The 27,305-nt window shown below is 59.1% G+C and overlaps 1 protein-coding gene across 1 annotated transcript in view; it reads left to right on the top strand.

Annotated features, from left to right (window-relative positions):
* EPHA8 (EPH receptor A8) overlaps positions 1-25,203 on the top strand; it is a gene marked incomplete at both ends in the record, with an annotated part of 34,729 nt that extends 9,526 nt beyond the window's left edge. Inside the window, 15 exons of the mRNA XM_080801441.1 lie at positions 1,845-2,508; positions 9,869-10,024; positions 12,227-12,562; positions 17,392-17,516; positions 17,594-17,756; positions 19,121-19,214; positions 20,389-20,456; positions 21,320-21,484; positions 21,686-21,871; positions 22,190-22,251; positions 22,803-23,012; positions 23,802-23,951; positions 24,051-24,241; positions 24,751-24,924; positions 25,089-25,203. Of these exons, the coding sequence (XP_080657567.1) occupies positions 1,845-2,508; positions 9,869-10,024; positions 12,227-12,562; positions 17,392-17,516; positions 17,594-17,756; positions 19,121-19,214; positions 20,389-20,456; positions 21,320-21,484; positions 21,686-21,871; positions 22,190-22,251; positions 22,803-23,012; positions 23,802-23,951; positions 24,051-24,241; positions 24,751-24,924; positions 25,089-25,203 (2,859 nt within the window). The remainder of the gene's footprint in view (positions 1-1,844; positions 2,509-9,868; positions 10,025-12,226; positions 12,563-17,391; positions 17,517-17,593; positions 17,757-19,120; positions 19,215-20,388; positions 20,457-21,319; positions 21,485-21,685; positions 21,872-22,189; positions 22,252-22,802; positions 23,013-23,801; positions 23,952-24,050; positions 24,242-24,750; positions 24,925-25,088) is intronic.
* Between the last annotated feature and the right edge of the window lie 2,102 nt (positions 25,204-27,305).

Raw genomic sequence — 27,305 nt, 5'->3', positions numbered from 1 at the left:
GTCACACAGCAGGTTAGAGACCGAGAGGTCTTGACCTCTCAACTCCCAGCTCATTTCTCAGCACTGGGTCTCGCCTGTGAATCCTCTGCGGCCGAGCTGGGCTATCTGGTGCTCGCTGAACATTGCTTACTCTCCCCGGCCTCTCGGGGGGCTCTTCCCTCCCATCCCTGCAAAAGCTTCCTGCTTCAGCCTGCAGGCAGTTTTCACCACCCCCTGGATGCCCACCCCCTTTGGCATGGAGCCCTCCACCACCTTGTCTGATGGCCTGTGAGACGCTCAAGGGGAGGGAGTGTTTCTGGAATGTTCCTTTCTTAGTAGTGGTAAAATACACATAACATTTACCATCACAGCCACCTTTTAAGTCCATGATTCAGTGGCATTAAGTACATTCCTCGTGTCCTATGACCGTCACCGCCGTCCATCTCCAAAACCCTTTTCAACTTCCCAAACGGAAGCTCTGTGTCCGGGAAACACCAGCTCACCCTTCCTCTGTCCTGCAGTGCCTGGCAACCACCATTCCGTTCTGTGTTTCTGTGGCTCTCAGGACCTCATTTAAGCGGGATCATACAACGCTCTTTCTCAGCTGGCTTATTTCACTTTGCGTCATGTCCTCAAGGCTCAGCGTGTTGTGGCAGGCGTCTGAATGTCCTTCCTTTCTAAGGCTGAAAACTGTCCCATTGTTTGGATACGCTGCGTTTTGTTTATCTAGTCATCCGATGATGGGCACATTTGGGTTTTCTACCTTGAGGCTACCGCGAATAATGCTGCTGTGAACTTGAGCGTGTGGTATCTGTTCGAGACCCTGCTTCCCGTTGTCCTGCGTGTATGCTCAGAAGTACAATTGCTGGGTCACGGGGTAGGTCTCTTTTCAACTTTCTGAGGAAGCTCCACACTGGTTCCCAGAGCAGCTGCCCATCTTCCACTCCCACCAAGAGGGCACACGCGTTCCAGGTCCTCCAAATCCTCCCCAACACTTGTTATCTCCTGTCGTTCAGGTGATCGCTGTCCTTGTGAGTGAGAAGCGTCTCTCCTGGTGGTTTTGATTTGTATTTCGCTAATGCCGAGTGACTGTGACCATTTTTCTATGGATTATTTGACCATCTGTGTATCTTTAGAGAAAGGTCTATTCAAGTCTTTTGTCTGCTTATCAGTTGGGCTGTTTGGTTTTTTTGTTGTTGAGTTATAGGAGTTCTTTATATATTCTGGCTATTAATTCCATATTAGACACATGGTTTGCAGGTATGTCCCTCCCACTCCGTGGGTGGGTTTTCTTACACTCTGTGGATCGTGTCTGATTTATTTCTGAATCACTGAAGCCTCACCAGCAGGTGGCATAGAAGCCACCACATTCAACTTCCCCACATCCTGGCACTTCCTTGGTGAAGGATTTGGGGCATAGTCTCTGCATTAAAAAGATCCCTCTGATACAGAAACTGGGCCCATGGGTCCCCGGACTTAGCCAAGCACACCCCCAGCCCCAGACTCCCACCCTGGGAGTGTTTGGAGCTGCCATGTGGACATGAGGTTGGGTTTTATACCTTTGGCATCAATTCCAGTCCCGGTTCTACCACTTACTAGCTGGGTGACTTCAGACACGGGGCTCAGACCTATTTCGTCACCAGTAAACTGCCGCAAATAACACTATCTTGGAATGATGTGGCACTCTGTGGGCTCACACCTCGTGGTGATGGTCCAGTAGAAGGAAGGTCGGCAACCCAAGGGCAGAGAACATTTGATCTTCTTCCCAGGGAGGTCCGGACCCCGTGCGCGCGGGGCAGGGGTGACTGACGGGAGGGGGCGGGGTACTCACGCTCACTTCAGCGCTGTGCTCTCTGTGCCTGCAGTGGGACTCCATCAACGAGGTGGACGAGTCCTTCCAGCCCATCCACACGTACCAGGTGTGCAACGTCATGAGCCCCAACCAGAACAACTGGCTGCGCACGAGCTGGGTGCCCCGCGACGGCGCCCGGCGTGTCTACGCCGAGATCAAGTTCACCCTGCGTGACTGCAACAGCATGCCTGGTGTGCTGGGCACCTGTAAGGAGACCTTCAACCTCTACTACCTGGAGTCGGACCGCGACCTGGGCGCCAGCACACAAGAAAGCCAGTTCCTCAAAATTGACACCATTGCAGCGGATGAGAGCTTCACAGGGGCCGACCTGGGCGTGCGACGCCTCAAGCTCAACACGGAGGTGCGCGGCGTGGGCCCCCTCAGCAAGCGTGGCTTCTACCTGGCCTTCCAGGACATCGGCGCGTGCCTCGCCATCCTGTCTCTCCGCATATATTACAAGAAGTGCCCCACTATGGTGCGCAACCTGGCCGCCTTCTCGGAGGCAGTGACGGGGGCTGACTCGTCTTCGCTGGTGGAGGTGCGGGGCCAGTGCGTGCGGCACTCCGAGGAGCGGGACACGCCCAAGATGTACTGCAGCGCTGAGGGCGAGTGGCTGGTGCCCATCGGCAAATGTGTATGCAGCGCTGGCTATGAGGAGAGGCGGGATGCCTGTGTGGGTGAGCGCGCCACGCGTGGGTGGGTGGGCAGGCGGCCAGCGCACGGGCTCGGTCCGGGAGGGGGCTGCTGGGGTCTGGGGGGGCAATCACAGGCGGCAGGCATCGGGGTGGGGGCTCAAACAGCATCTGGGAAGATGGGTGACCCTCCAGTATTTCTGGGTCAGCAAATACAGCAGGCGATGCGTGTGTGTATGCTCGTGTGTGTGTGTGTGTGTGTGCGCATGTGCGCATGGAGCGGGCGGAATGGAGAAGAGAGGGAGACACACTACAGCCAGGTGCTACTCTCTGTGGACACTGTGGAGACGCACCTCTGAGGACACCCACAGAACTGGGCATCCAGCTGCATACGTGCCTGTGGGAGGGGGACAATACCATGAGCTCACTTGTGTTAGGCATTGTTTTAGGCACTTCTCACATATTAACTCATGTAGTCTCCAGAGCTACCCTATGACATAGAAGCTACTGTTATCCTGACTTTATAGATGAGACTGAAGCACAGAGAGGCAAAGCAACTTGCCCAGGGGCGCAGAGCTGTGATTTGAGCCCAGAGGTCTGGTTCCGCAGTTCATGCTCAAAGCCACTAAACTTATGTGGAGTGGTGGCAAGTGGCCGCAGACCCCGGGTGCAGGGGTGCAGCAGGGGGCCACTGGGAAGCTGTGCAGGCAGGGGCCCCCAGGGAGTCCTGCGTAAGTGGCCCGTGTCTGGGGGGATCTTCCCCAGGGACCTGTGGGAGAGGACAGCCGAGGTCCTTGAGAAAGGGAAGGTGGAGGACGGGACAGCATGGTACCCAGTCCCGTGAGTGCGCTGCTCGGGTTCCCACGCCAGAGGCCAGGAGCAGGGCCGGGACCCCAAGCTGCGTGTGTGTGTGTGTGTGTGTGTGTGTGTTTGTGTGTGAGACACTTGCACTGTGCCCGTGTGGGGGCGACGTAGCCAGCCATCCCAGGCACCGGGGACACTGCATGAGTTGGTGGGACAGACAGCTGCTGCCTCAGCTGGTACTGGTCTCGGCCAGGTTGCCTTCGGCCCTTCCCTGGCCTCCCCTGGGGGGCTGGACATGTGGCTGCTCGTCCATTCAGAGCAGAATGAAGCCTGCTGTTGGGACCACGGGTGCTCCTGGGGGAGGAGGCTGTTCCTATGCAGAGATCAGAGAGGCTGGGGCCTCGACCCTATCTGGGGCCCTTCTCCTCGGCCCCAAGCAGGCAGGAAAGACCCCTTGGTGCTCACAGGATAGAGCAGAGCACAGGCCAAGAATTTCAGGTAGCGTTCAAGGTAGTTCTCTGGGATCAGGACGCTCTATCCAGCCACCAGGCCCCTTCCAGCCCCTCTCTGGGGCTCTCTGGTTTCCTTACGCAGTCCTTCTTAACTGCTACGAGTCTTCACCTCTCAGGGACCCTAACCCCCGAAGCATCATCTGTGACATTCACCTGTTTCTGGACTTGTTCTGCCCCACCGTGGCCTCATTTATCAGGTTCCCAGGCTTCCAGCCTCTCCTGGTTCCCGTCACAGTCATCCCTGTACTTCTCGACTCCCCACTGCGTGATAACCAACATCCCCGTTCCCTTGCAGCTCACAAAGGGAGGCTCACACATCAGCTTATTTGCTCACTGGAGCAAGGCAGGTGTTACAGATCCATTTTACCAATGGGGAAACTGAGGCTCAAGAGGGAGCATCACTGCATGGGCCTTACTGCTGGTGAGAGATGGACCTGGGACCTGAGTTGGGTCTGTCTTGCTGGAAGCCACGTGTAGGTATTTAACCTGCCCCTGGCCCAGCCTGACTGCTCTCACTGCCAGAGCTGGCTTCCAGCATCCCTTCCTTCTGATGGGGATAATAAAGTCCCTTAGCGACAATTTTCAAGTCTTTGCCGTGAACAGGGCACATTAGTAAGTACTTCTTCCCCGTCGGGGCAGTTTGTCATTCTGTTGAGCATCTAGCGTGTCTCAGGCATGGGGATTTAGGGAGTTCACACACTTTCTCATGCTTACAAAAGTTCTCTAAGCAAGGTAGCATATCCCCATCTTACAGATGCGAGAAACTGAGTCCTTCGACATAAACCGCAGAGTAGGTCTCTGATCTTGGGTTGGCTCCCTCCAGAGCCCTGAACGGCTTCCTCTCTCCACGGAGTCCTCTGCCAAACCCTGCTTCCCTCCTCCCTGGGGGAACAGCAGAACAGCTCTAACTGGTACAGCATAGGCCGTAATAACAGGCCAGCTGGTCAGTGGACACCTGGTCAAGGTCAGCCGCCGACCCCAACCCTGGGTTTAGTCTGTAAGCACAAGTAAGCCACTTGTCTGCCTGGTGTGCAACAGGACACCCTTGCCCTTGGGAGGGAGCCTGATCTTCCTGACTTTCGGGTCCAAGGTCTCGGGTCGTGCACTGGCCTCCTTGTTTGGCAGGGTTGGGAAGTGGAGCCCAGAGAGGAATGTGTCTTGCCCCAGGCCCCACAGCGAGTCAAGGGCAGGACTCTGGGTAGAAGCTCCTAGGTCTGGAGCAGCAGGACCTTCCCAGGGCTGGGAGAGGCTGGAGTCATGCCCACTGCCTGGCACTGTTGGCTCATTAATAAAAAATAATAAATGCCAAAGCGGACTTAGGAAATTGCAGCATATTTTGAATTTTACCTTTAAATCACAATACAACGTAATTATGCCAGTTGCAAGATAATTACAGGTTTTATAAAAAGTATTAATTCCTAATGCACTGCAGGCGGAGAGGTTTGGGGACAAAATGCCAGTGGCAAGTTGCTCGAGGAGAGACTTTTCTCGCTCCCGTGAGTGGGTTTCTGGGATTATCTGGGTAGCCTCCTTGGAAGAAGCAGCACGGCTCTGGCACTGAGCCCCTCCACAAATGGGAGGCCCTGGCATGCAGCCCTGCCGGGGTCCCCTGTCCCCAGCCCTCCTTGGGCAGGTAACCTGAGAGTGGGAGGCTGGAGACCAAGCAGGAGGCAGGAACAGAGTGGGAGTGACTTTCCAGGCTGTGTGAGTTGTCCTCTCAAAGCTGTAGCTCTCCTCTGCCACCAACCAACCTGAGAGGGACACCCTGAGGACCGTGGGTCCCCTGACCGCCTCCCTCAAGCAGTTGTCTCTGATCAAACAGTTGAGGAGGAAGGGCTGGGCTCTGGGGTCCTGGCTTGTCCAGCCTGATCCCACCGCCTTCCTTCTAGCAAAAGGAGGGGATCCAGAGCCTGAGGCCTGCGGCAGGGGCCGGCCCACGGCGACGGCCACCCTCCCAGCCTGCAGGCCCCCTGCCCCCTGCTTTCACCTTCACAGCTCTCCACAGAGGTGGCCAGGGAGCACCTGATTCCACAGAGGAGACAGTGGAGCCCAGGAGGAGGGACCAAGCCGGTCAGGGGCTCGGTGAGGGCTCTCTGAGAAGCCCTCAGGCCCTCAGGCCTCAGAGACCCACAGGAGAGCATCAGAGCCAAGGGGAGCTGGTCTAGTTTACCAGTGGGCAGGTGGGGGTCCAGCGAGCCAAAGTGACTGGCCCAAGGGCACACTGCTAGCAGCGGTCGATTGGACCCCAGATCTCCCAGCCAGAGCGCCCCTCTCATGACACAGTGCCAGGCCCAGTGACCTGTCCCCACAGCTGGCTGCAGTGCCCCCCCTCAGTCCAGGCAGGGGAAAGGCCTCTGGGAACACACCACCCAAGGGAGCAGCAGCCCTGACGCTGAAGCCCTGGTTGCCGTCCTTCCCATCACCTGGACACAGAATGCAAACCACCCTCGGAGGCCCTAATCATTTTTCTATAAATATCAGAGAGTCTCGCTTCGGAGGGGCAGCACGAGCGCCGAGCTCTTTTGCCTTCCTGACTGTGTTTAAAATCTGATTTAGAATTAATTTCCTTTGGTCATCCACCGGCAGACACCTTATTTGTCAAATCTCGGGCTCTTGGTGGGGGAGTGGGGAGAGATGGCGGGGCCGCAGGCAGCTGCCGGCCGGGCGGGCGGCCTGGGCAAGGTGCCCTCGGCAGGGGCAGCGGCCCCACCTGGCGCTCGGCCGACTCGCCGGGCACGCAGGCTCCGGAAGCGCCCTGGGTCGGTGGCCGGGCCCGGGTCCCAGCCCAGAGCCGCTCCATCTGTCTCAGCCATTCGTCCCCGGCCCTGCCTCCAGGTCTCCGGGCTCCCCGAGGCCTGGTGATTAGTATTCTTATTAAAGATTATTTTATTTTCATTGCGCGGATTAATCTGGCTTTGACACGTTAGAGCCATATGGGTATTAGCAGAGCGGGTGAGAACGGCCCACTGGCAAGCGGCAGAAAGGCCGGGCCATCTCTAAGCCCCGGATGCGTGTTGAGAGGCTGATGGGGGACAGGCCCGGGCCCCAGAGGTTCCCCCAGCTGGGTTTGCATTCTGGCCCGGCGGGGAGCCTGGGGCGAGGTACCCCGCCTGTTTCCTCTCTGCCAAGCGCATTGTCCCTACCACATAGCACTGGGATAAGTGCCAGGCACGGTCCTGGCGTGAGTTCACATGTACTCACTCAGGTCACCCTCACGACAGCCCTAGGACCTGCAGCCTATTACTATCTCCATTTTACAGATGAAGAAACTGAGGCCTGGCCACCTGCCCAGCATCCCTTAGCCTAGGTGAAGGGGTTAGAGCAGAAGAGGAACACAGGCAGCTTGCTCCCGACTTTGTGCGACTTTGTGCTCTTTTTTTTTTTTTTCTAAAGACTTTATTTATTTATTAGAGAGAGAGAGAGAGCGCACACAAGCAGAAGGAGAGGCAGAAGCAGGCTCCCCACAGAGCAGGGGAAGCCCGATATGGGACTCGATCTCACGACTCCGGATCATGACCTGAGCCAGAGGCAGTGGCTTAACCAACTGAGCCACCCAGGCGCCCCCGAGTTTCTGCTCTTAACGGACGAGAACAAGATGATCTCCGGGGCAGTCAGAGACTCGGGAACTGCGGGCCATCTTTCCGTGCTTCCTTCCTGCCACAAATCACACCAGGGTGTCGCCCATACCTTCCCCGTGCCTGTCACAGCCCAGACAGCTCCTGGAAAGCAGGGCCAGCTCTTGCTTAGCTCGGTCCCATAGTAGCAGCTCAATAAATTTGGATAAAGGAACAAATGCAGGGCAGCATGCGCAAGCGGTCCCTGAAGCGCTAACCGACACGGGTCTGATCACAGCAGTGAGGACGACTGTCGCTCAGCTCAATGACGGGTTGAACCACATATTTTCTGATGAAGGGCAAAGCCGTCTTCCTCTGCCCGAGTCCCGGGCCCCAAGGAGGGCTCTTTGGCTTGCCCCAGGACTCTGTCAACCGGGGGGCTTCTGGGAGGAGGAGGTGAGATCACAGTGTGTCAGCTAGGAGCTCCACAACGCCGAGGCCCAGCACCCTGGCAGGCCCGAGACCCCTTGGGGTCTCTCCAGGCCAGGAGGGAAGAAGTCTCAGAGTGGAGGCACATTTTCCCCAGCTCTCCAGCCTGTAGGCCCCAACCGGCTCTGCGGCTTCTGAACCCATAAAACAAATGTGAGGACAGAGTCATTCCTCCTGGCTTCAGTTTTTCTCTCGAGCTGGGAGAATTTTACAAATTAGCTTGATTTTAGCTATTGGAATAAAGAGATACAACTTTTTTTTTTTTTTTAATGACATGGTGTCTTTTCAAGTGAAGCTTCTGTCAAGCACAGAGTTTTCCAGAACAGGACTTTGCGGATAGAAATCCCATAAACTTCCCAGTGGTCTCTGCGGCAAAGGAGGTCAGGTCCATGGTGCAGCCGGGAGCCGCCTGGCTGGGTGGCATTCGGTGTTCCTGAGCTCCTGGGTTTGCTCTCTGCCCAGAGCAGACAATGGTAGGATTCGCTCACTTTGAAACCTTCTACGGGCGCTGACAATTTCTGCTCGGAGCCAGACACTAGGAAGGTTGAGATGTCCTTATTCACAAGGAGCTGCCCACAAGCACCTGCTGGTTTAGGAGGTGAGCCAGACCTACCGATTAAACAGCACAGCCGTAGTGTGTGTGAGAGGTGGTGGTCCTGAGCAGGGGCTGCAGAAGTGGGGCAGGGAACGGTGGCTTCTGTGCACCTGCGTGTGTGTGTGTGTGTGTGTGTGTGTGTGTAGGTGTGGAGAAAGGCTTCATTTGAAGGGACAGTTAAAATGAATCTTGAAAGAGTTTGACAGGTTGACCAAGGGGACAAAAGACACGCCAGGAAGAAGGCATAGTCCATGCAAAGGCCCTGAGGCAGGAAGCAAACTGCCAGATGTGGGGAATGGCCAGCTCCTTAGTTTAGCCTGAGGGTGGAGAGGGAGGAAGCTGTCGCAGGGCTTTGAACACCGGACATTGCTGGGCAGTCCCAGGCCCGGCGTTGTTTTAGGGAGTTCCTCAACCTAGAATGTCTCTACTGGTTCTTATTTTTTTAGACAAGGCTCAAATATCATTTCCTTCTCCGGGAAGGTAGCTTCTCCCACCAATCACCCTTTGCCATATCCCCCATTGTATTTCCTTCCTGGAAACGGTTCCGGCCTTGTTTACTGCATGTCTCCTGCTCAAAGAGACTGGCTCCGTGAGGGCAGAGACCCTCCTCGAGAGTCTCACTCATGGCTGGGTCTCTGGTGCCCGGATCCGTGCCTGGCACAGAGTAGGCGCTCGTGAGCACTGCTGGAGTGAGCAGCAGTCAGGCTGGTGACTAGGGCGGGGGAGGCCAGGCTGGAGGCCGGGGCCTCCACTTGAGAGATGATGCAGGTGTGATGGAAGCCGGGGGGGGGGGAGGGCACGGTGACAGTGACGCAGGCTCTGGGAAGGGTGGGTGCCGGCGATGTCCCGGGTAGTTATTGCTTAGGAGCTTGGGAAACAGAGCCCTGGGCCCCACGCCTGGCCCTTCCACACCAGGTGGCTGTGGTGGCGTCTGGAATCTGTGCCGAGTGGGGTCTTATCACCTTCGTCTCCTATCACGGGTCACACTGCCGCCTGCCCCATTCCCTTCCAGCGTTTTTTCCTCCCCAAGTCACAGCCCTCGGATGCTTAGCCTCCTGACGCTCCGAGGCAGCGTCTCGCTCAGGGACCGGGTTCCTGTGATGGACAGATTCGGGCTGGAGACAGGCCTGGTCAGGAAGGGCCACAGGAGGAGATGTGACTCTGGTGTGAGGAGGCTCTTTCCTGGGCCGACTTCAGGGCTGGAACTCTGGTGTCAGGGTCCCGGCCTCAGCTCTGCCCCCGCCTAGCTGTGCAACCCCGTGTAAGTCACAGGCCCTCTCTGTGCTTCAGTCTCTCCATCTGCCAGCGAGGGTAGGACCGGGGAATGCTGAAGGCCTGCACTGGTGTCCCCTGGGAGATCCGGCCGGAAGCCCTGGGTCAGAGTGAGTGCGGTCCCAAGGCCGGCCAGGGCGGCCTGGTGGGCTCCTCTGAAGCCGCCTTATCCTCCGCAGCCTGTGAGCTGGGCTTCTACAAGTCGGCCCCTGGGGACCAGCTCTGCGCCCGTTGCCCCCTCCACAGCCACTCTGCAGCCCCCGCTGCCCAGGCCTGCCGCTGTGACCTCAGCTACTACCGCGCATCCCTAGACCCGCCGTCTGCAGCCTGCACCCGTGAGTACCGCCCTGCACCCCGGAATCCTGGGGACCAAGACCAGGCCAGGACCCCCTGCTCCCAGACTCCAGGGAGCCAGGGCTCTGGGGGTGACACAGGGACAGGTTGCTCTCTTGGACCAGGGGCCAGTCTAGGGCTAGGGGGTGACTCTAACTCTACCTCCTTGGTGGGGGTCCCTACCTTGACCTCTCTCGGGGTCCCCCCTTCCTGTCATACATAACCTGCCACCTCTCTTCAGGGGAATCTTTTCTTCCTTCTCTCCGTCTTTCCTCCCTGCTTCAGAGGACCGATGAGAGGTGGCTTTGGTCATCTCCTGACCCAGCAGTGAAGCTGATGTCCTGGGAGCTGGGGTGGGCAAGCCAGCAGGTTCCCAGGGAGCAGAGGAGTATCAGAGGAGCCCCTGATCCCTGTAATCCCTGATGGTCAGAGCTGCCTCAGTGTGTGTGCGTGAGTGCACGAGTGTGTACCAGGAGCGCGCGTGGCTGCCTACGCGGACGCTGCCATGTGTAGGTCTGATTCTGCATGTGACTCTGGGACACCTGCCGTGATGGTGACACCGTGTGGGTCTGTGTCGGCAGCTGCTCCTATGGAAGACGCCTGTGTAGTGTTTGTACGCTTGAGTGTGAGCGTCGGGGTTTTATGCCTGTGTGTGTAAAGGATTGCTACAGCTGTGTGTGCACATCCGGGTCCCTGAAGGGGACCCCCAAAGTCCCCGCAGAGATTGCATAAATGTGCCTTGGGGGTTCAGCGTGTGCACACCTCACTTTGCAGGGGACGTGCGTGCGCCTGGAGAAGTGTGGTTGTGCGTGCTCATGCCCCATGTGCCCGAGGGGGATGCCAAGGGACTCTGGCACCATGCCTGCAGGGCTGCATGACTGTCCCAGCATTCTGATGGTTCTCCTTCATTACTTCCTCTCCTGACCTGAAGGGACCTCTCACACCCCCATCCCAGCTGGGAGGGGCAGCAGCCAGCTTAGCCCACCCCGTTTGCCAACCCTGGTCTCTTGTGGTGGGGTGACAGGGGCTTCCTAAGTTTCTGTCTGGTTGTGCCCCCTAGTCTATCCCAGCCTCAGTCCCCAATCTCTCTCTCCCCCCACCTCCTTCACGCCAAGCCCCCAGGGTCCCTGTCTGTGGCAGGTGAGAGTGTGTGTGTGCGTGCGCATGCGCGCGTGCACACACACACACACACCCACACCCACTGTCTCCCTCCCTCCCTCCCTCCTTCCCTCTCTCCTTCCCTCCTTCTGCCCAGACCTGTGTGTTTGCTTACCCCATGTGGAACCGGCCCAGGCAAAAAGGATGGCTGAGTGACATGGTAACTACCATGGGGTTTGCAGGCAAGGTGAGCCCAGCTCTAGATCAGGGACACTTGTATTCAGCGAGCCAGACTCCAGTTTTCCTCCAAATCCACAATTCAGGGCCCTCAGGTTCTAGAAATCTTAAGACTGTAAAAGACTAGGCTTTTAGTATTCCGTGCCCTTCAGATTCTATGATTCCCTATGATTCCGAGATTCTTCTATTTTCTTAAGATCTAAGAGTCCCTGCCTGGGATGCTGAGAACTGGAATTCTAAGCCCCAGGGGTCCCCTCATTCCCCCCCATGCCCTCCAGACTCAAATCCCCTCCCCCCAGGAGCCTACCCCAGGCCCCACCCCCACCCCAGCCCCAGCTCTCCAGAATCTCTGCGCTGCCCAGACTGGGCTCTCTTGGGGGTGGGGGGTGGGGGTGGGGGTTACACTGCCACAGAGATCCCACTGGGCTTCCCGGCGTCTCCCCCGCACCCCTCAGCAGGGCTTAGGGATCTGCGCAGTAAACCAAGCACAGAGGTTAAGGAATGGAGTGTGGGACGCAGAGACAGCAGGGGCCTTTCACACCCAGGGTGGCTGCTGTGGGCACCCCCCGGGATTGTCCATCTCTCACCCTGCTCCCGATGGAAGCACAAACCTGGGATCCCTGTGGTCCAGCCGTGGGATGGTAAGGGACGGGGCTTAGCTTTCTGGACACAGACCTGACACTGTGGTCCAGTCTGATGCTGCATCTGCTCTTAGGGGGCTCCCAGAGGCTGGACGAGGCCTTGCCCTTTTCCTTGCGGGCCCCCGAATATCATAGGGGAGTCCCAGCCTTTCTCTGGTCTGATGGAGGGCAGCTGGGCCAGCCCAGGTGAATGCCCTCCGCTGCCACCAGTCACTCTCCTCTTCCCAGGGCCACCCTCGGCGCCCGTGAATCTGATCTCCAGCGTGAACGGGACATCCGTGACCCTGGAATGGGCCCCTCCCCTGGATCTGGGCGGCCGCAACGACATCACCTACAATGCCGTGTGCCGCCGCTGCCCTTGGGCGTTGGGCCACTGTGAGACCTGCGGGAGCGGCCCCCGGTTCGTGCCTCAGCAGACAAGCTTGGTGCGGGCCAGTCTGATGGTGGCCAACCTGCTGGCCCACATGAACTACTCCTTCTGGATCGAGGCCGTCAACGGCGTGTCTGACCTGAGCCCTGAGCCCCGCCGGGCAGCTGTCGTCAACATCACCACGAACCAGGCAGGTAGGCGGAGTGGCTCGGGCTGGCAGCTTCCCCGGCCCCTGGCCCTGCCCTCCTCCCCAGGTCTTGGAGCTCCGGGCTCTCCAGGCTGTTAGGAGAGTAGAACCTGTCCTGTAGGTGGGAGGAAGCCAACAAAGCAGAGACGGGTGGGCACGGCATTTCATAGGTTCCAGAACCTTCTTTCCGCCTCTGTTTCTTCCGTGGTACAATGGGAATAATGGTGTCTGTCTCGGGTACTATGATGAGGCTTAAGTGAGAGAGATGAAAATGCTTAGCCCCACACCTGGCCCAAGGTCCATGTGCCATAAATGTCATTAAAAAGTAAAATCACTCCGATTATCATTTTCCAGAACACCTACCACTGCTGCCCCAGGGATGGATTTAGTTGCACTGGTTTGGATAACAGCCATATATCTCAGGTCCTAGCCAGTTGTTGGGCTGGGTTCTGCCCCTGGAGCCCTCTCTTCCCAAATTTGGGCGGGTCCTGCCTGTCTAGTGACGGCCCAACGAAGGAGCCCACCACGGCAGCCTCGCCATCCACAGCCACCCCAGCACACGCCTAGGACGGCTGTGGCCCCCACCCCATCCCTGGCCCAGAGCCTTCTCACCATGTCACCAGGGAGGAGAGCAAGTGTCTGAGTCACCGCGTAGGAAGTGGCAGAGTCGGGATTCGAACCCAGGTCTGTCTTGCCCCCAAGGGAAACGGGCCTCCCAACTGTGAGCCCAGGGCACCCCCTCTCTGATGCCAGAGAGAGACCTCCACTCGAGAGACTCTCATCCGACCAGCACATGTGGGGGCACCCCCAGAGTGCCCGGCTCTGTCCTCGGGGCTGGTGACATGGTGGGGAATAGGCCTATGGGCCTGGTGCTTGTGGCCCTGCCCTTGCCCATGGATCTCCAGAGCCCAGCAGTGCTCCTGATGCCACCAGTATGCTCCGTCATGAAAAGAAAAACCCTCCCTTGAAGGCACGCTCCCTTCCCGCCACCAGACCACTTCTCTTCCCAGGGAACCTTCCCAAAAGAGCAGTCTGTGCGGCTGGATCTGCGTCCTCTCCGTGAGCCTCTTCGGGCAGCCCCGGCCAGGCCTCTCTCCCCAGCTGTCCACTGAAGTTCAGGGTCCCCCCTTGGCCACACGCAGTGGGGGTTTCTCTCCCTGGTCTTTCCTCCCTCGTGGAACACTTCTGTCTCGCCCCCAAGCCCCTCCGACCCCCCCCCCCATTTTCTGTCCACCTGTCTGCCCTGCCCTTCTCCATCTCTGCCAGCCCCTCTTCTAGAAACAGCCTCAGAAAGCTGGAGGACCCCATGCTTGTCCCGGACCCTCCTCTCTTTCCTGTTCACCTAGGGCCATCTTCCCCGAGTGACCTGATCAGGGCCCATGGCTAGGAACCCCGCTGTCATGCTGACATTTTGTCACCAGCACAGGCCTCTCCCCTGAGGACCATGTGCCCACTCCCGCCCCCGCTGGGATGTGTTTTAGCCACTCGGCACGCAGCGCCCCACTCCCAGAACACGGCACCACTGTTCACGGGGTCGCTCAAGCCCCAGAGCCCGTTGTCATCCGGACTCTCCCTCCCGGTCTCCGTACCACGTCCACCCACCTGCCAGGCCCGCCGGGCCTCCCTCCAGGTGACCATCACTGCCTCAGACCCCTTCCGATCTATCTCCCTGAGCTCAGGTTACCATGATAAAATGCCATAGGTCGGGGGCTTAAAGCCACAGAAATGCACTGATGACAGTCCTTGAGGCTGGAGGTCCAAGATCAAGGTGCCGGACAGTTTGGTTTCTAGTGAGAACCTGCTTCCTGGCTTGTGGATAGCTGCCTTCTCACTGTGTTCTCGCAAGGCAGAGAAAGAGAGAAGTCTCTGGCGTCTCTTCTCACAGAAACTCTAATCCCATCCTGAGGGCCTTGCCTGTGTTAGGTCCGTTATTAAATGAAATGAAACGGAGACAAAGTAAAAATTATTTAAAGCTTTATTTTATACCAAGTATTAGAAGTAAACAGAGTTGAAGTTATGCAAAGCTTTAATCTATGCCAAGCATTAGAAATCAGACTGACCGGCCAGGGCCGCTCCCGAAGAGAGAGACCCCTCCCAGCCTCATAGTCTAATTTTTATACAGCAAAGCCTGGCCACATATAGGTGGCCAATGAGATTGTAACATTGCATAGTCATGTTAGGCCATGTGCAGGTGGCCAGTTGAATTACAATTTACCCTATAGTAGCTGTTTGAACTAACCTATCACTCTGGTCAGAATTGGTGCTCAAGTTTGGCGCCCAAACGGCGGGGTTTACATTCTTTGGTGGTTAGGGAGAGAGTATGTGTGTTGCTTACTGATTGGACGTCTTCACCTGGCCCGACTCATCCTTGTGTTCTGGGCTCTGTTATCAGGAACTGGCCGACCTGGCCTTGTATTCTGGGTTCTGTTATTAGGAACTGGCTGACCATATTTTATTGGCTTCCCAGACTTGCTTCTAAGTAAGTTTCTCGGTGGGGGGGGGGGGAGGGTTCAGGGTCGGTTTAAGTTTTACTGCACAAACAAAAAAATGGCTTTTAACCAAGGTGGAGTCGCTGTGGCTAAATAGGCCCTTACAGCCTGCATGACCCCACCTACACCTAATCGCATCCCCAGGCCCCGCCTACAAACACTATCAAATTAGGGCTTCAATATATGAATTTGGGGAGGGGGACACAGTTCAGTCCATAGCACGTTCCCACCCCCACCCTGCGTTGTCCGGATGACCCTGGAGCCCGCTCCCCCTCGCCCCAGGAGACCTTCTCACTCCACATCCTGATTGAGCTTTAAAAGCGTTAAGTGAGTTCTGGTCACACCTGAGTCCTTTACCAGCTTCAGCCTGAACTTAGATCCCATTGAGACCCTCCCAGGGCCGGGCAGGGGGAGGGGGGGCATCCAGGCCACCCACCCCACCCACCCCTCCAGCCTCACCCACTTACTCTCACCTGGCTCCCTCCCTTGCAACCGCACTGGCCTCCCATCCATCTGTCTGCCTCTTGGAGCACACAAAGCGCTTCCTGCCTCGGCCTTACTTCTCCTTCAGAGAGCGCTGGTTGGATCAGAGTCTCTCGAGTGGATGAAGCCCTGGCATCAGAGATGGGGTGCCCTGGGCTCACAGTTGGGAAGTCCTTCAGAACGACAGGCTCGTCTCTATGATGCTGGGTGGCTGATTCCTTCAGTCCTTGGTTCCACTGTCTTTCCTGCTTTGGGGAGGCCCACCCTGACCACCTTTCCCCCCCACCCCAGCTAAAATGGCCTGGTTCCACCCCCCACTCCCACCCCCTGTGCATACAAGGTTGGATCCATCATACACCCAGCCTTCTTCCTGTCCCTCGGGGTACTTAACCAGCCTGTGATTATACATCGATTTGTTTTCTTATTTACTTTCTCTCTATGGATTATAAACTCCTTGAAAGCTGCCTCGGTCACTGTGGATCTCCAGGTCCTAGTAGACCACAAGGCATGTGGAAGGCATTCAGAAAATCCTGGGGCGGTGGGGGGTGGCCCTGGGGCAGGTAACAGCCCTGAGTAAACTGATGAGGTCTGGCCTCTGATGGCCCTCCGCTCCCCCTCCCCTCCTCTCTCCTCCTCTCTGTCCCTCTTCTCTACAGCAATCTCCTCCTTGGAGCCTCTCTGGTACCCCCACCCTGTTTCCCTCCCTCCTCTGTGCTCCTGGTCCCCCTCTGTGTCTGCTCCCCTCATACGGCACCTCTTGCCTTGGAAGTCCTTTGTTTATAAGGGGCACCTACATATTGCGGGCACTGGTGTGTGTTCCTCCCAAACAACAGTCTTACCCGATCCTCACCTCGTCCCGGCAGGTGGTGATGCTAGTTTCCCTTTCTGGATGGGGAAACTGCCACCCCAGGGAGTAATGGTCCCAGCCAGCAAGAAGAGGCCAGGTTGTGACCCAGGCCCGATTCCGGGGCTGATGGGGGGCCTCGTACCACGCCCTCCCACTTAACTCTGGGGTTACTTCTTACTTTTTCATGTCAAAGTCGCCCAGCAATGTTTGTTGGGCACCCACCCTGTGTAGCCCTTGCTCTCGAGGAGCTCCGGATGTGCGGGGGGTGTGGGGGACAGGACACCCAGATAGTGGGATGGGGGAGCTGTGGGCCAGAGAGTCAGCCTGGCTGCGGCTGGCTGACTCTGGCACTTTCCAGCAGACTCACCTTGGGGGTATGTGTACTGAACGCAGGAGACAGGGAGGGAGGAAATGGTGACTCAGTCACTGCGTGACCTGGTGAACAGGTGACCTGGTGTGACACAGGAATCCTGGGGCTCAGGGGCGCCCAGCTCGTGGCCCTTCCCCGAGTATCAGAGATGCTGCGGTCCTACCCTCCAAACCCAGGCAGCGAGGACACGGGGTCCGTCTTCCCCTCTCCTTCCTCCTCCTCCTTAGGCACTCCTGAGGGCCTGTCCCACCCCAGACCCTTGGAGATAGAGACATCCGGTGGTGGGGCCCCAGGGCAGCAAGGGTCTGCTGGATGGGGTCCGTGGTGTCTAGCACGCTTCCAAAGGATGGGCCTGGCCAGAGATGAGGAGGAGGCAGTGAAAGCTGGGGGTGTCGGGCCTCGTCTGGGTCAAGCCAGCCCCAGCGTCCGGGCCCAGAGCCAGGCTGTGCCGACCCCGGGGCGCCGACCAGAGCAGCAGCGGGTGATTTGCTAGGAGTGTTGGAGGCCGCCGGCTCTCCTGGGGTGGGAGCTGGGGGGCAGGATAGTTGGCAAGGTGAGCACGTCCCAAGCCAGCCTCCCTGGGACAGAGGCCAGTCTCCGTTATCCCCCATCCAGCCATCTGACCGAGGCTGGCCTCCGTCCCCTAGCCCCGTCCCAGGTGGTGGTGATCCGCCAGGAGCGGGCCGGGCAGACGAGCGTGTCCCTGCTGTGGCAGGAGCCGGAGCAGCCCAATGGCATCATCCTGGAGTACGAGATCAAGTACTACGAGAAGGTACCAGCGGGGAAGGGAGAAAGGGGCAGCAGAAGCCGGCAGGAGGGCCCTGGGCTGACCACCCCTCTTGTGCCCAGGACAAGGAGATGCAGAGCTACTCTACCCTCAAGGCTGTCACCACCAGGGCCACCGTCTCGGGCCTCAAGCCGGGCACCCGCTACATGTTCCAGGTCCGAGCCCGCACATCCGCAGGCTGCGGCCGCTTCAGCCAGGCCATGGAGGTGGAGACCGGGAAACCCCGTGAGTGCGGGGAGCGGGGAGGCTGAGGGAACTGGGCCAGGCGGGGTGCTGGGGCCCCGGTGGCCAGAGGAAGGGAACGCCAAACACTGAGGCTCCGAGAGCCGAAGCGACTTGCCCAAGGTGACGGAGCCGGTGACAGCCCACCAAACACTGGCTGTCACCGAGTCACCAGGTTGTCCAGCTGGCGTCATGGTGCGCATCGCGGATGAGATCCCTTACACTTGCCCCAGAGACCCTCTAGGTGGTTGTCCAACAATTCAGGTTTGGGTTATATTTTTTTTAAGATTTTATTTATTTACCTACTTACTTTATTTATTTATTTTTTTAAAGATTTTATTTATTTGACAGAGATCACAACTAGGCAGAGAGGCAGGCAGAGAGAGAGAGGAGGAAGCAGGCTCTCCGCTGAGCAGAGAGCCCGATGCGGGGCTCGATCCCAGGACCCTGAGATCATGACCTGAGCCAAAGGCAGAGGCTTTAACCCACTGAGCCACCCAGGCGCCCCCCCTACTTACTTATTTTAGAGAGAGAGAGAGAGTGCACGCACATGTGCACAGGGGGAGGGGCAAAGGGAGAGGGAGAGTAGCTCAAGCAAACTCCTAGTGAAGCACTAAACCTGCAACAGGGCTTGATCTCATGACCCTGGGATCATGACCTGAGCCAAAATCAAGAGACGGATACTCAACTGAGCCCCCAGGCGCCCCAGCAATTCAGACTGTCAGGGTGATCCTGAGGCACATTCAATCTTGCTGATGCCTTGCCCCCTCTCCAGCTGCTTGGGGTCCTCTCTGTGCTCTATGCTAGGGTGCCCTCCGGGGGGCGGTGTTCGCAGAGAAGGGTTCAAGCCCCAGCCGATGGAGTGTCTCAAGTGCTCTGAGGTCTGATACTGCACTGAGACTGCCCGGCTGGGACCTGCCCCGCTCCCTCCCGTTTACTGTGTGGCCTTGAGTAAGTTCCCTGCGTCTCTGAGCCTCAGGGTTCTTGTCTGAAAACTGAAGAGAATAGTGGGTTCTTCTGTAACTGGGATGGGAACCCGCACCTCTCTCAGCACATTCGGTTTTGCTACTGTTTGAACAACAGGCGGGACAGGCAGATTACAGGGGGAAGACACGGGCTCAGAGAAATCTAGTGCTTCTCCGGGGCTCACACCGTGCCAGAAAGTGCTGGCACCGGAGTGGGAAGCCGAGAAGCCTGGGGTAGCAGGGTCTGGAAGGGGCAGCTTAGTAGAGGGGAGGGTCCGGGCAGAGGAAGAGGCAGCTGTGACCCCGACCCAGGGCTGACTCACAGCCAGGATGCTGCTTACCCCGTGTGTCCGCCCCGGGGAGCTGCCAGACCCCCTCACCCTGCTGTTCCCCACCCCCCAGGGCCCCGCTATGACACCCGGACCATTGTGTGGATCTGCCTGACGCTCATCACGGGTCTGGTCGTGCTTCTGCTCTTGCTCATCTGCAAAAAGAGGTGGGTGGTCCTGGCCGCCCCCCTCCACCGCCACCGCACCACCTCCCAAACCCCTCCCCCCGAGCCTGGTCCAGGCTCCACCAAGCTGCTAGGGGCTGGCTTCGCTTCTCGAATACGTGCTCTTCTTTCCCCCCTCGGGGAACGCTTCTGTCCTGCCCCCATGTCCCTCCTACCCCCACCCCCGCCGTTTCCTGTCCACCTGTCTGCCCTGCCCTTCTCCATCTCTGCCAGCCCCTCTTCTAGAAACAGCCTCAGAAGGCTGGAGGGCCCCACGCTTGTCCCGGACCCTTCTCTCTTCCCTCTTCACCCCGGGGCCATCTTCCCCGAGTGACCTGATCAGGGCCCATGGCTAGGAACCCCGCTGTCATGCTGACATTTTGTCACCAGCACAGGCCTCTCCCCTGAGGACCATGTGCCCACTCCCGCCCCCGCTGGGATGTGTTTTAGCCACTCGGCACGCAGCGCCCCACTCCCAGAACACGGCACCACTGTTCATGGGGTCGCTCAAGCCCCAGAGCCCGTTGTCATCCGGACTCTCCCTCCCGGTCTCCGTACCACGTCCACCCACCTGCCAGGCCCACCGGGCCTCCCTCCAGGTGACCATCTCCGCTTCACTTAATGCTGTGATGGAGACATTCTGGTGTCACGTTGCAGGTGAACTAGTTGGGGATCAGAGAGGTTAGGCCTCTTCCGCCAAGTAGATGTCAGAACTGGGACAGGAACCGAGGTCTGTCAAAACTGAAGTTGCCGTTCTCTCCCACGGCATCCTAGAAGGGGTTGGCGATAGGACACTGTGCCCCGTGTGGGCTTAGGAGCCCAGTCAGCGAGGCCTGGAAGCATCGTCTTATACATGGAGACATGGGCCCAGGGAAGGGAGGGGGCTGGCCGAGGTCACAGAGTGTCATAGATACCAGAAGCCCCTGTCCCCACCCCCAAGGGTGGTTTCATGTAAAATGGGGCTTAGGCTGTGTAGACTGCTGTGCAGACCAGGTGCACTTGATTTTGTAAATCGTAACTGTCAAAGGTGTCACCGTCCAGCTGGGTTGAGAGCCTGAGGGTGGGGACTCCCCTCTGTAGGGGCAGGAGCTGACCGGAAAGGGAAGGAGCTAGAAGGGAGGAGTTCTGCTCTGTCCCCGAACCGGGTCAGGGCTGAGGCTAGGGCTGTCCTCCCCAGGCACTGCGGCTACAGCAAGGCATTCCAGGACTCGGACGAGGAGAAGATGCAGTATCAGAATGGGCAGGGTGAGTGCAGGGGCCCATGGGGGCAGAGAGGGGGTCCGGGCGGGAGGGACAGTGCTGGTCTGGGGAGGGGACAGGTGGGCGGGGGGCAGGGCAGCCTGCAGAAAAGAGGAGAGCCCCAGAGATAGACAGTAGGATGTCAGAGACCCCAGACCTCAGAGGCGGAGTGCTGCTCACCCTTATCAGGTTGGCGGGCCCCACCCAGGATGCTAGAAACTCTCTTCCCCAGGAAATGCACGCATCTGCACTCACACACAATTTTGTGTCGTTTGGGAGGGGGTGTGTCATATACTCTCGGATAAAAACTCATGCTGCAGACAGCTTTCCCAGGACCCTGCAGAGACCCCACAAGATGGGGCACGTAGGAGAAAGCCTACCTCCATACTTCCATGGTGCGCTGCCCCACCAGCACAGGTGGTAGACGTTAGTATCAGTTCTGGTACCGATTCTCAGCTGAGTGCAGCCTCAGAGTCCTTCTCACCGCGGTTTTCTAGGGAGCTACTTCCAATCAAAATTGGCGTTTGGGATGAAAATGTTTTTGCTACATTTCTACCCTAGAGCAATGTAGATAGACCTTAAAGATTCTAGAAGTGACCCCCCCACAAAACAGCAGATGTGCTCAGAACCCACTGGAGACCCCAAAGTCTCCTAGAGATCCCATAGCTCCTCCATAGAGACCCCGTTTTCACTCGGTAAGCACGTACTGGGCACCTATTGTTTGCTGCCACAACCTGAGCTTCCTGGGGCTTCCTGGGGACGCTCCTCACCCTCCGCACCCCATCCCAGACCTACCCCAAGGCCCAGGGGATGCTGCGAGAGCAAGCCTTCTGCACCCCACTCATGGCATTTCTTTCCTGGCCCTTCAGCACCTCCACCTGTCTTCCTGCCCCTGCACCACCCCCCAGGGAAGATCCCGGAGCCCCAGTTCTATGCAGAACCCCACAATTACGAGGAGCCAGGGCGGGCAGGCCGCAGTTTCACCCGAGAGATTGAAGCCTCCAGGATCCACATCGAGAAAATTATCGGCTCTGGTGAGCCTTGGGGGTTGTGAAGGTGGGGACAGCACAGAGGGGTGCCCGGGGGAGGGGCACCCAGGGCAGGGAAAGAGGGGAGTGCCGGAGAACAGAGAACACACTTCGTGGGGCAGGGTGTGGGAGGGGGGTGCTGGGGTCCAGGTGCGGAGGGGAGGGTGCCACAGCCCTCCTCTCCCTGCCCCCACTCGGGGTCCACAGGGGAGTCCGGTGAGGTCTGCTACGGGCGGCTGCGGGTGCCGGGACAGCGGGATGTGCCCGTGGCCATCAAGGCCCTCAAAGCCGGCTACACAGAGAGGCAGCGGCAGGACTTTCTGAGTGAGGCGTCCATCATGGGTCAGTTTGACCACCCCAATATCATCCGCCTGGAAGGTGTCGTCACCCGTGGTAGGTTCCGGGCGGGGGCAGCCTCACCCTTCAGGGCACCCCCTGCCCCAGCACGGAAGTCTGGGTCCACCCCTGGACCACGGTGCTCTGCCCCTGCCCTGCCCCCCCCGGCCCCATCCCCCCGGTTCAGGTCCCTGGGTGACTTGGGTGGGGAGGGGGCCCAGAGTCCAGGACCCTAGTGGGAACCCTAGTCTCCCTGGAGCCCTCAGTGCCAGGCCAGCTCTTGGCAGCTCACGGAGGGACCGTGTTCTTGGAGTGTCTGATCGACAGACTCGACTCCCCCACCAAGAGCCACCCCCTGCCTCTACCCCTCCCCAGGCCGCCTGGCAATGATCGTGACCGAGTACATGGAGAACGGCTCTCTGGACGCCTTCCTGCGGGTGCGTGTCCCACACTGCCTTCCCCGTGGGTGTGGGGGGAGGGGAGTTCAGTCTGGGTGTTGGGAGATAAGGACAGGCCTCCAGACACCCTCGGGAGCTTGGACCCAGTGGACCTGGGGAAGGGGAGTGGAGTACAGGGAGGAGCCTTAAGGGTCAGCAGATCAATTGCCTTGCAGCCCCCCTTAATGTGAAGGGCCCTCCACGCACAGGGTCCTCTGCCCTGCACACAGGCTGGGAGGGGTGCCTCCGTGGAGACCCAGGGTCCCCACCCGCTGGGAAGCATGGCGAGTGTGGGGGATAGCTAGCCTCCAGCCCCGGCCCTGCCATTTATCTGCTGAGCCTCCCGGCACCAGGCTTCCCCTCTCTGGGCCTCCATTTCTCCTTCTCAGGATGGGTGAGATGTCATCACAGCCCCACCTCCCTCTCAGGGTCGCTATGAGCGTAAATGAGACCATGAGAAGGAGCTGAGACAGGAACGTGCTTCATAAGCAGTGAAGACACTTGGCACGCAGCGCGGAGCCTTGCTGAAGCCCAGCCGTGTCCCCCTACAGACTCATGACGGGCAGTTCACCATCACGCAGCTGGTGGGCATGCTCAGAGGCGTGGGCGCCGGCATGTGCTATCTCTCGGACCTGGGCTACGTCCACCGAGACCTGGCTGCCCGCAACGTCCTGGTTGACAGCAACCTGGTGTGCAAGGTGTCCGACTTCGGGCTCTCCCGGGTGCTGGAGGATGACCCTGGTGCGGCCTACACCACCACGGTGCGTGGGCCCCCCGCTTTCCGGTGAGACCAGGGAGGGCTCCCACACACACAGTCAAGTTGGAAATGTCGGGCCTGCCTTCAGCTGGGGCAAGTCCTATTTCTTCTCTGCACCTCAGTTTCCCCCTCTGGGAAATGGGAACTCCCGTTCCCACCTTTCCTGGGGAGACACCAGGGCTCGGCCCAGGGTCACTCACTGCCTGGGAGGTTTTGGGAGGGTCGGTGTCTCTCTGAATCGCGAATCCACTCTATATTCATCTGTAAGGATTAGCTAAACCCTGATGGCGGCAGAAGCTGTTCCGTAGAGAGGCAGGCCTCTCGAGAGAAGCCTTGGGGGCCACCTTCGAGGCATGAGGCTGAGTGGGCCGGGGCTCGGGCCCCCCAACCCTGCCTCAGTAAGAACCTTCCCTTGGGGTCTCCCCTACCGAGCATCCCGACGAGGCTTCACTTAGAGAAAGGATTTTGTGACTAAAACAGGAAGAAACAAGAAAGAAAGGAAGACAGGGCAGCGAGATAATGAGCAAGCCGAGTCCCGCAGGCTGCGCCGTCCCTTGTCAGCCTGTTGACGGTTGTTTGCTGAGCACCTGCTGTGTTCCAGCCACACCATGAGAGTCCTCCACTCAGTCTTCAAATCAGCTGGGAGTGCAGGTCCCCTGAACGGAACGGGGGCTCCAGGCAGGGGGAGGCTGGGCCTCCGCTCCTGCGCTGCCGCGTTCCTGGCCCTGCCCTGGCGCTCGGCTCCCTGCCCCGGGCCGGGGAGAAGGCCTGGGCACTTGCGCATGTCTTGCAGGGAGGCAAGATCCCGATCCGCTGGACAGCCCCTGAGGCCATCGCTTTCCGGACCTTCTCCTCGGCCAGCGACGTGTGGAGTTTTGGTGTGGTCATGTGGGAGGTGCTGGCCTACGGGGAGAGGCCCTACTGGAACATGACAAACCGTGATGTGAGTCCGGGACCTGGCTGGGCAGAGGCCATGGGGGGCGTTGGGTGGAAGGGAGGGGGGCGGCCTCCAGCCCAGCACTGTGCTTGCCCCCCACCCCAGGTCATCAGCTCCGTGGAGGAGGGGTACCGCCTGCCCGCGCCCATGGGCTGCCCCCGCGCCCTGCACCAGCTCATGCTAGACTGCTGGCACAAGGACAGGGCGCAGCGGCCTCGCTTCTCCCAGATTGTCAGTGTCCTTGATGCCCTCATCCGGAGCCCTGAGAGTCTCAGGGCCACTGCCACTGTCAACAGGTGCCTGGTGCCCACCCCAGCTCTGCCCAAGCCCAGCTGCCCTCCCGGTATTTCCACAGATAAGGCCCAGACTTAGGGTCAGCCCTGATGTCTGGACCACACTGAGCTGACTCCCAAAGCCCCGACCTGCCTAGGCCCCTGACCCCTGAGCTTCCTGGGCCCCTGACCCCTGTCAAGTCTGGACCCCCAACCCCTGGCTTACCTGGGCCCCTGACTGCTGTCCTACCTGGGCTACCCACCCGTGTCCTGTCTGGGCCCCTGAGCCCTGAGCTTCCTGGGCCCCTCATCCCTGCCTTACCTGGGCCCCTGACAGTTGTCCTGCCTGGACCCCGGACCCCTGTCCTGCCTGAGCTTTCCTCCGCCCTCTCCTTTCAGGCCTGGGGGGGCTACCTTGCCAGACCCTTTGCCCACTAGTGAGCCTGCGTGGAGGCTAAGGGTGGCTGGTGCCAGGGTCCCCAAGGAAGGCAGAGACCCTGGCAGGCCACTTACCAAGGGCCCCTGTGCCTCAGGTGCCCACCCCCTGCCTTTGCCCAGAGCTGCTTTGACCTCCGCGGGGGCAGCGGTGGCGGCGGTGGCCTCACCGTGGGGGACTGGCTGGACTCCATCCGCATGGGCCGCTACCGGGACCACTTCGCCGCTGGCGGCTACTCCTCGCTGGGCATGGTGCTACGTATGGATGCTCAGTGAGTGAAGGGTCTGGCGTTGCCCCTGTGGGTGGGGACCGGAGGCAGGGCCACCGAGGCGGGGTGTGGGCAGGGGGTGCAAGCTCCAGGCGATGGGTCTGCCCCTGGCTCCATGGTTCCCGGCCTCCCAGGCCGACCAGAGCAGCCCCACCCCTCCTTCACAGGGATGTGCGTGCCCTGGGCATCACCCTCATGGGCCACCAGAAGAAGATCCTGGGCAGCATCCAGACCATGAGGGCCCAGCTGACGAGCACCCAGGGGCCCCGCCGGCACCTCTGACCCAAGGCCAGTGGGGCCTGGGCAGCAACGAAAGCAGACCCGGGTCGTGTTGGCCATCAGAGGACTTGCAGGGTTGGCCGGGGGTCAGGCAGGCCCCCAAGCCTCTGTCCCTCCTTTCAGGTGCCAGGGAGGCCAAGAGCTCCCCCGCAGGACCTGGGCTTACTGGGGCTCAGGCTGCCTGGGGAGGAGCGTTCGGCGCCTAGCATGGCTGGGACATCTGTTCCCAGGGCAGAGGGGCTGCTCTTCCCCCGAGGCTGGGGCCTCAGTGACACGGAGCCCGACAGAGACATCACTCACCTGCCTCCGCGTGTGCGTGCGTGCGTGTGCGTGTGTGCTGCTATGCTGTAGGGATGTGTTTTCATGAGGTTGTGGGAGCCTTGGTGAACATTTGTGATCACGTGTGTGTGTCCAGCCATCAGGTCCGAGCACAGACGTGTGCTTACGGTGTGCATGCTTTTCCATTAGGGCGGGGGGCCTATGTGTGTGACCGTGGCTGGCGTGTCATGAATGAGGACGCGTGTCACAGGCCTGTGCGCACAGAACTTGGTGTGACGCTGCCCACTGCGGATGGGCCTGGGCCCCAGCGCCCGCAGGGACTAGGGAGAGGCTCATGCCCACCTCCCCTGACACCTGGAGGCTGGAATCAGGGGCCACTTCGGAACCACACCAGCACCAGGCCCGCCCTCGTCTCCGCCAGGGTGAGCCCTCCCCCGGCTCTATCTCAGGTCTGCGCCCTCCCTCCAGCAGGTGGGGGGCCACCTGCGGCCTCCACCAGGCTCCCACCGCTGCTTCCACAGGAAAACAGGGTTCCCGGCCAGCCCCTCTGGCCGCCTACTGTGTAGACATCGCTGTAGAGTACACGAGATGCCCTCAGCTGGACTTGGCTGCCTGGTCAGGGGCCAGGCCCTTGAACTTCCCTCTGGGTTCCCATGCCCCTCCATGGCCCAGGGCTCCTCCCTTGGAAACCCTCTGCCAACCTCTCACTGCCCAGCCCTGGCCTGCACCCCTCCCTCCTCAATCCTAAGATCAGGGACCATAAGATCACAGGTTTTCAGCCCCACGTCCACCCCACCTCTTGTACCACCTGGGGAGACCAAGGCCCAGAGATGGCGTGTGCCCTGTCCAAGGTCACACAGCAACCAAGTTTCAGAGCTGAGGCCGCCTGCCCCCCAGCCCAGGGCTCTTTCCCCCCACACCATCCCACACTGACAACTGTGGGTGAGAGGGGGCTTTGGAAGCTCCCCCACCCCGAGACTGACCCTCCCCTTTACGGCCCACCAGGGTATGTAAATATCTTTTTTCTACCATGCCAGAATATTTTTTTTCCTCACTCCTGACAATGCAAAAATGGTCTTCAAAGCACATAAAAAGCACCCAGGGTGAGAAAGCACCATCCCAGGGGAAGCTTGGTAGGCAGGGCCCCAGGGAACCACTGGGCAGGATCCCTTGTGCCCCCTGCCGGCCCCAGAGGGAGGGGCAAGCCCAGCTCTCCCCCACCCCCCCGCCCATCCCTCCCCTGAGCCAGCACAGCTGTCCCGCAGAGACGCCAGCACTGAGCCCCCCTTCCTCCTGCAATAATTTGGGGAGTCTCAGCCCCGCCTAGGTGCCGCGGCCAGCTCTCTACACCTCTATATATTATATTACTATATAGCTGAGCTGTTCTTCCTTCCTATGGAAGTCGGAAACATGGTCAGGACACGATCCGGGGAGGACCCTGTCTTCCTCCCACCCCCACCCCACTCTCACCCAGTTCCTGGGCTCTGATTCTCACAGTCAGGGTGGACACGGTGGGCCCGGCACTTGCCAAAGTGTGGCCCCTGCCCCGGGTGTGAGGTGCCCTTGGGGCCCCAGGGATCTGCTTCTCTGTGGTCTTCATCCTGAGTCTTGAACTTGCCCACAATGAGAATAAATTCTGCCTCATCTTTGCCTCTGTCCCCCATTTTTTCCCCCATCCTTTCAACCTCAACATCACCTGGTAAGAAAGAACAGCCTTCTGCTATGCACCTACTGTATGTATCCCATACATTTTTTTCTGCTCTGGTTTTCTCATCTATCTCGGGATGTGGGATTCATGCACCCATTTTATATATGGGGAGGCTGAG

Source organism: Martes martes (assembly GCF_963455335.1).
Source record: "Martes martes genome assembly, chromosome: 4".
Lineage (NCBI taxonomy): Eukaryota > Metazoa > Chordata > Mammalia > Carnivora > Mustelidae > Martes > Martes martes.
This window is presented reverse-complemented; position numbering and strand designations above follow the sequence as displayed.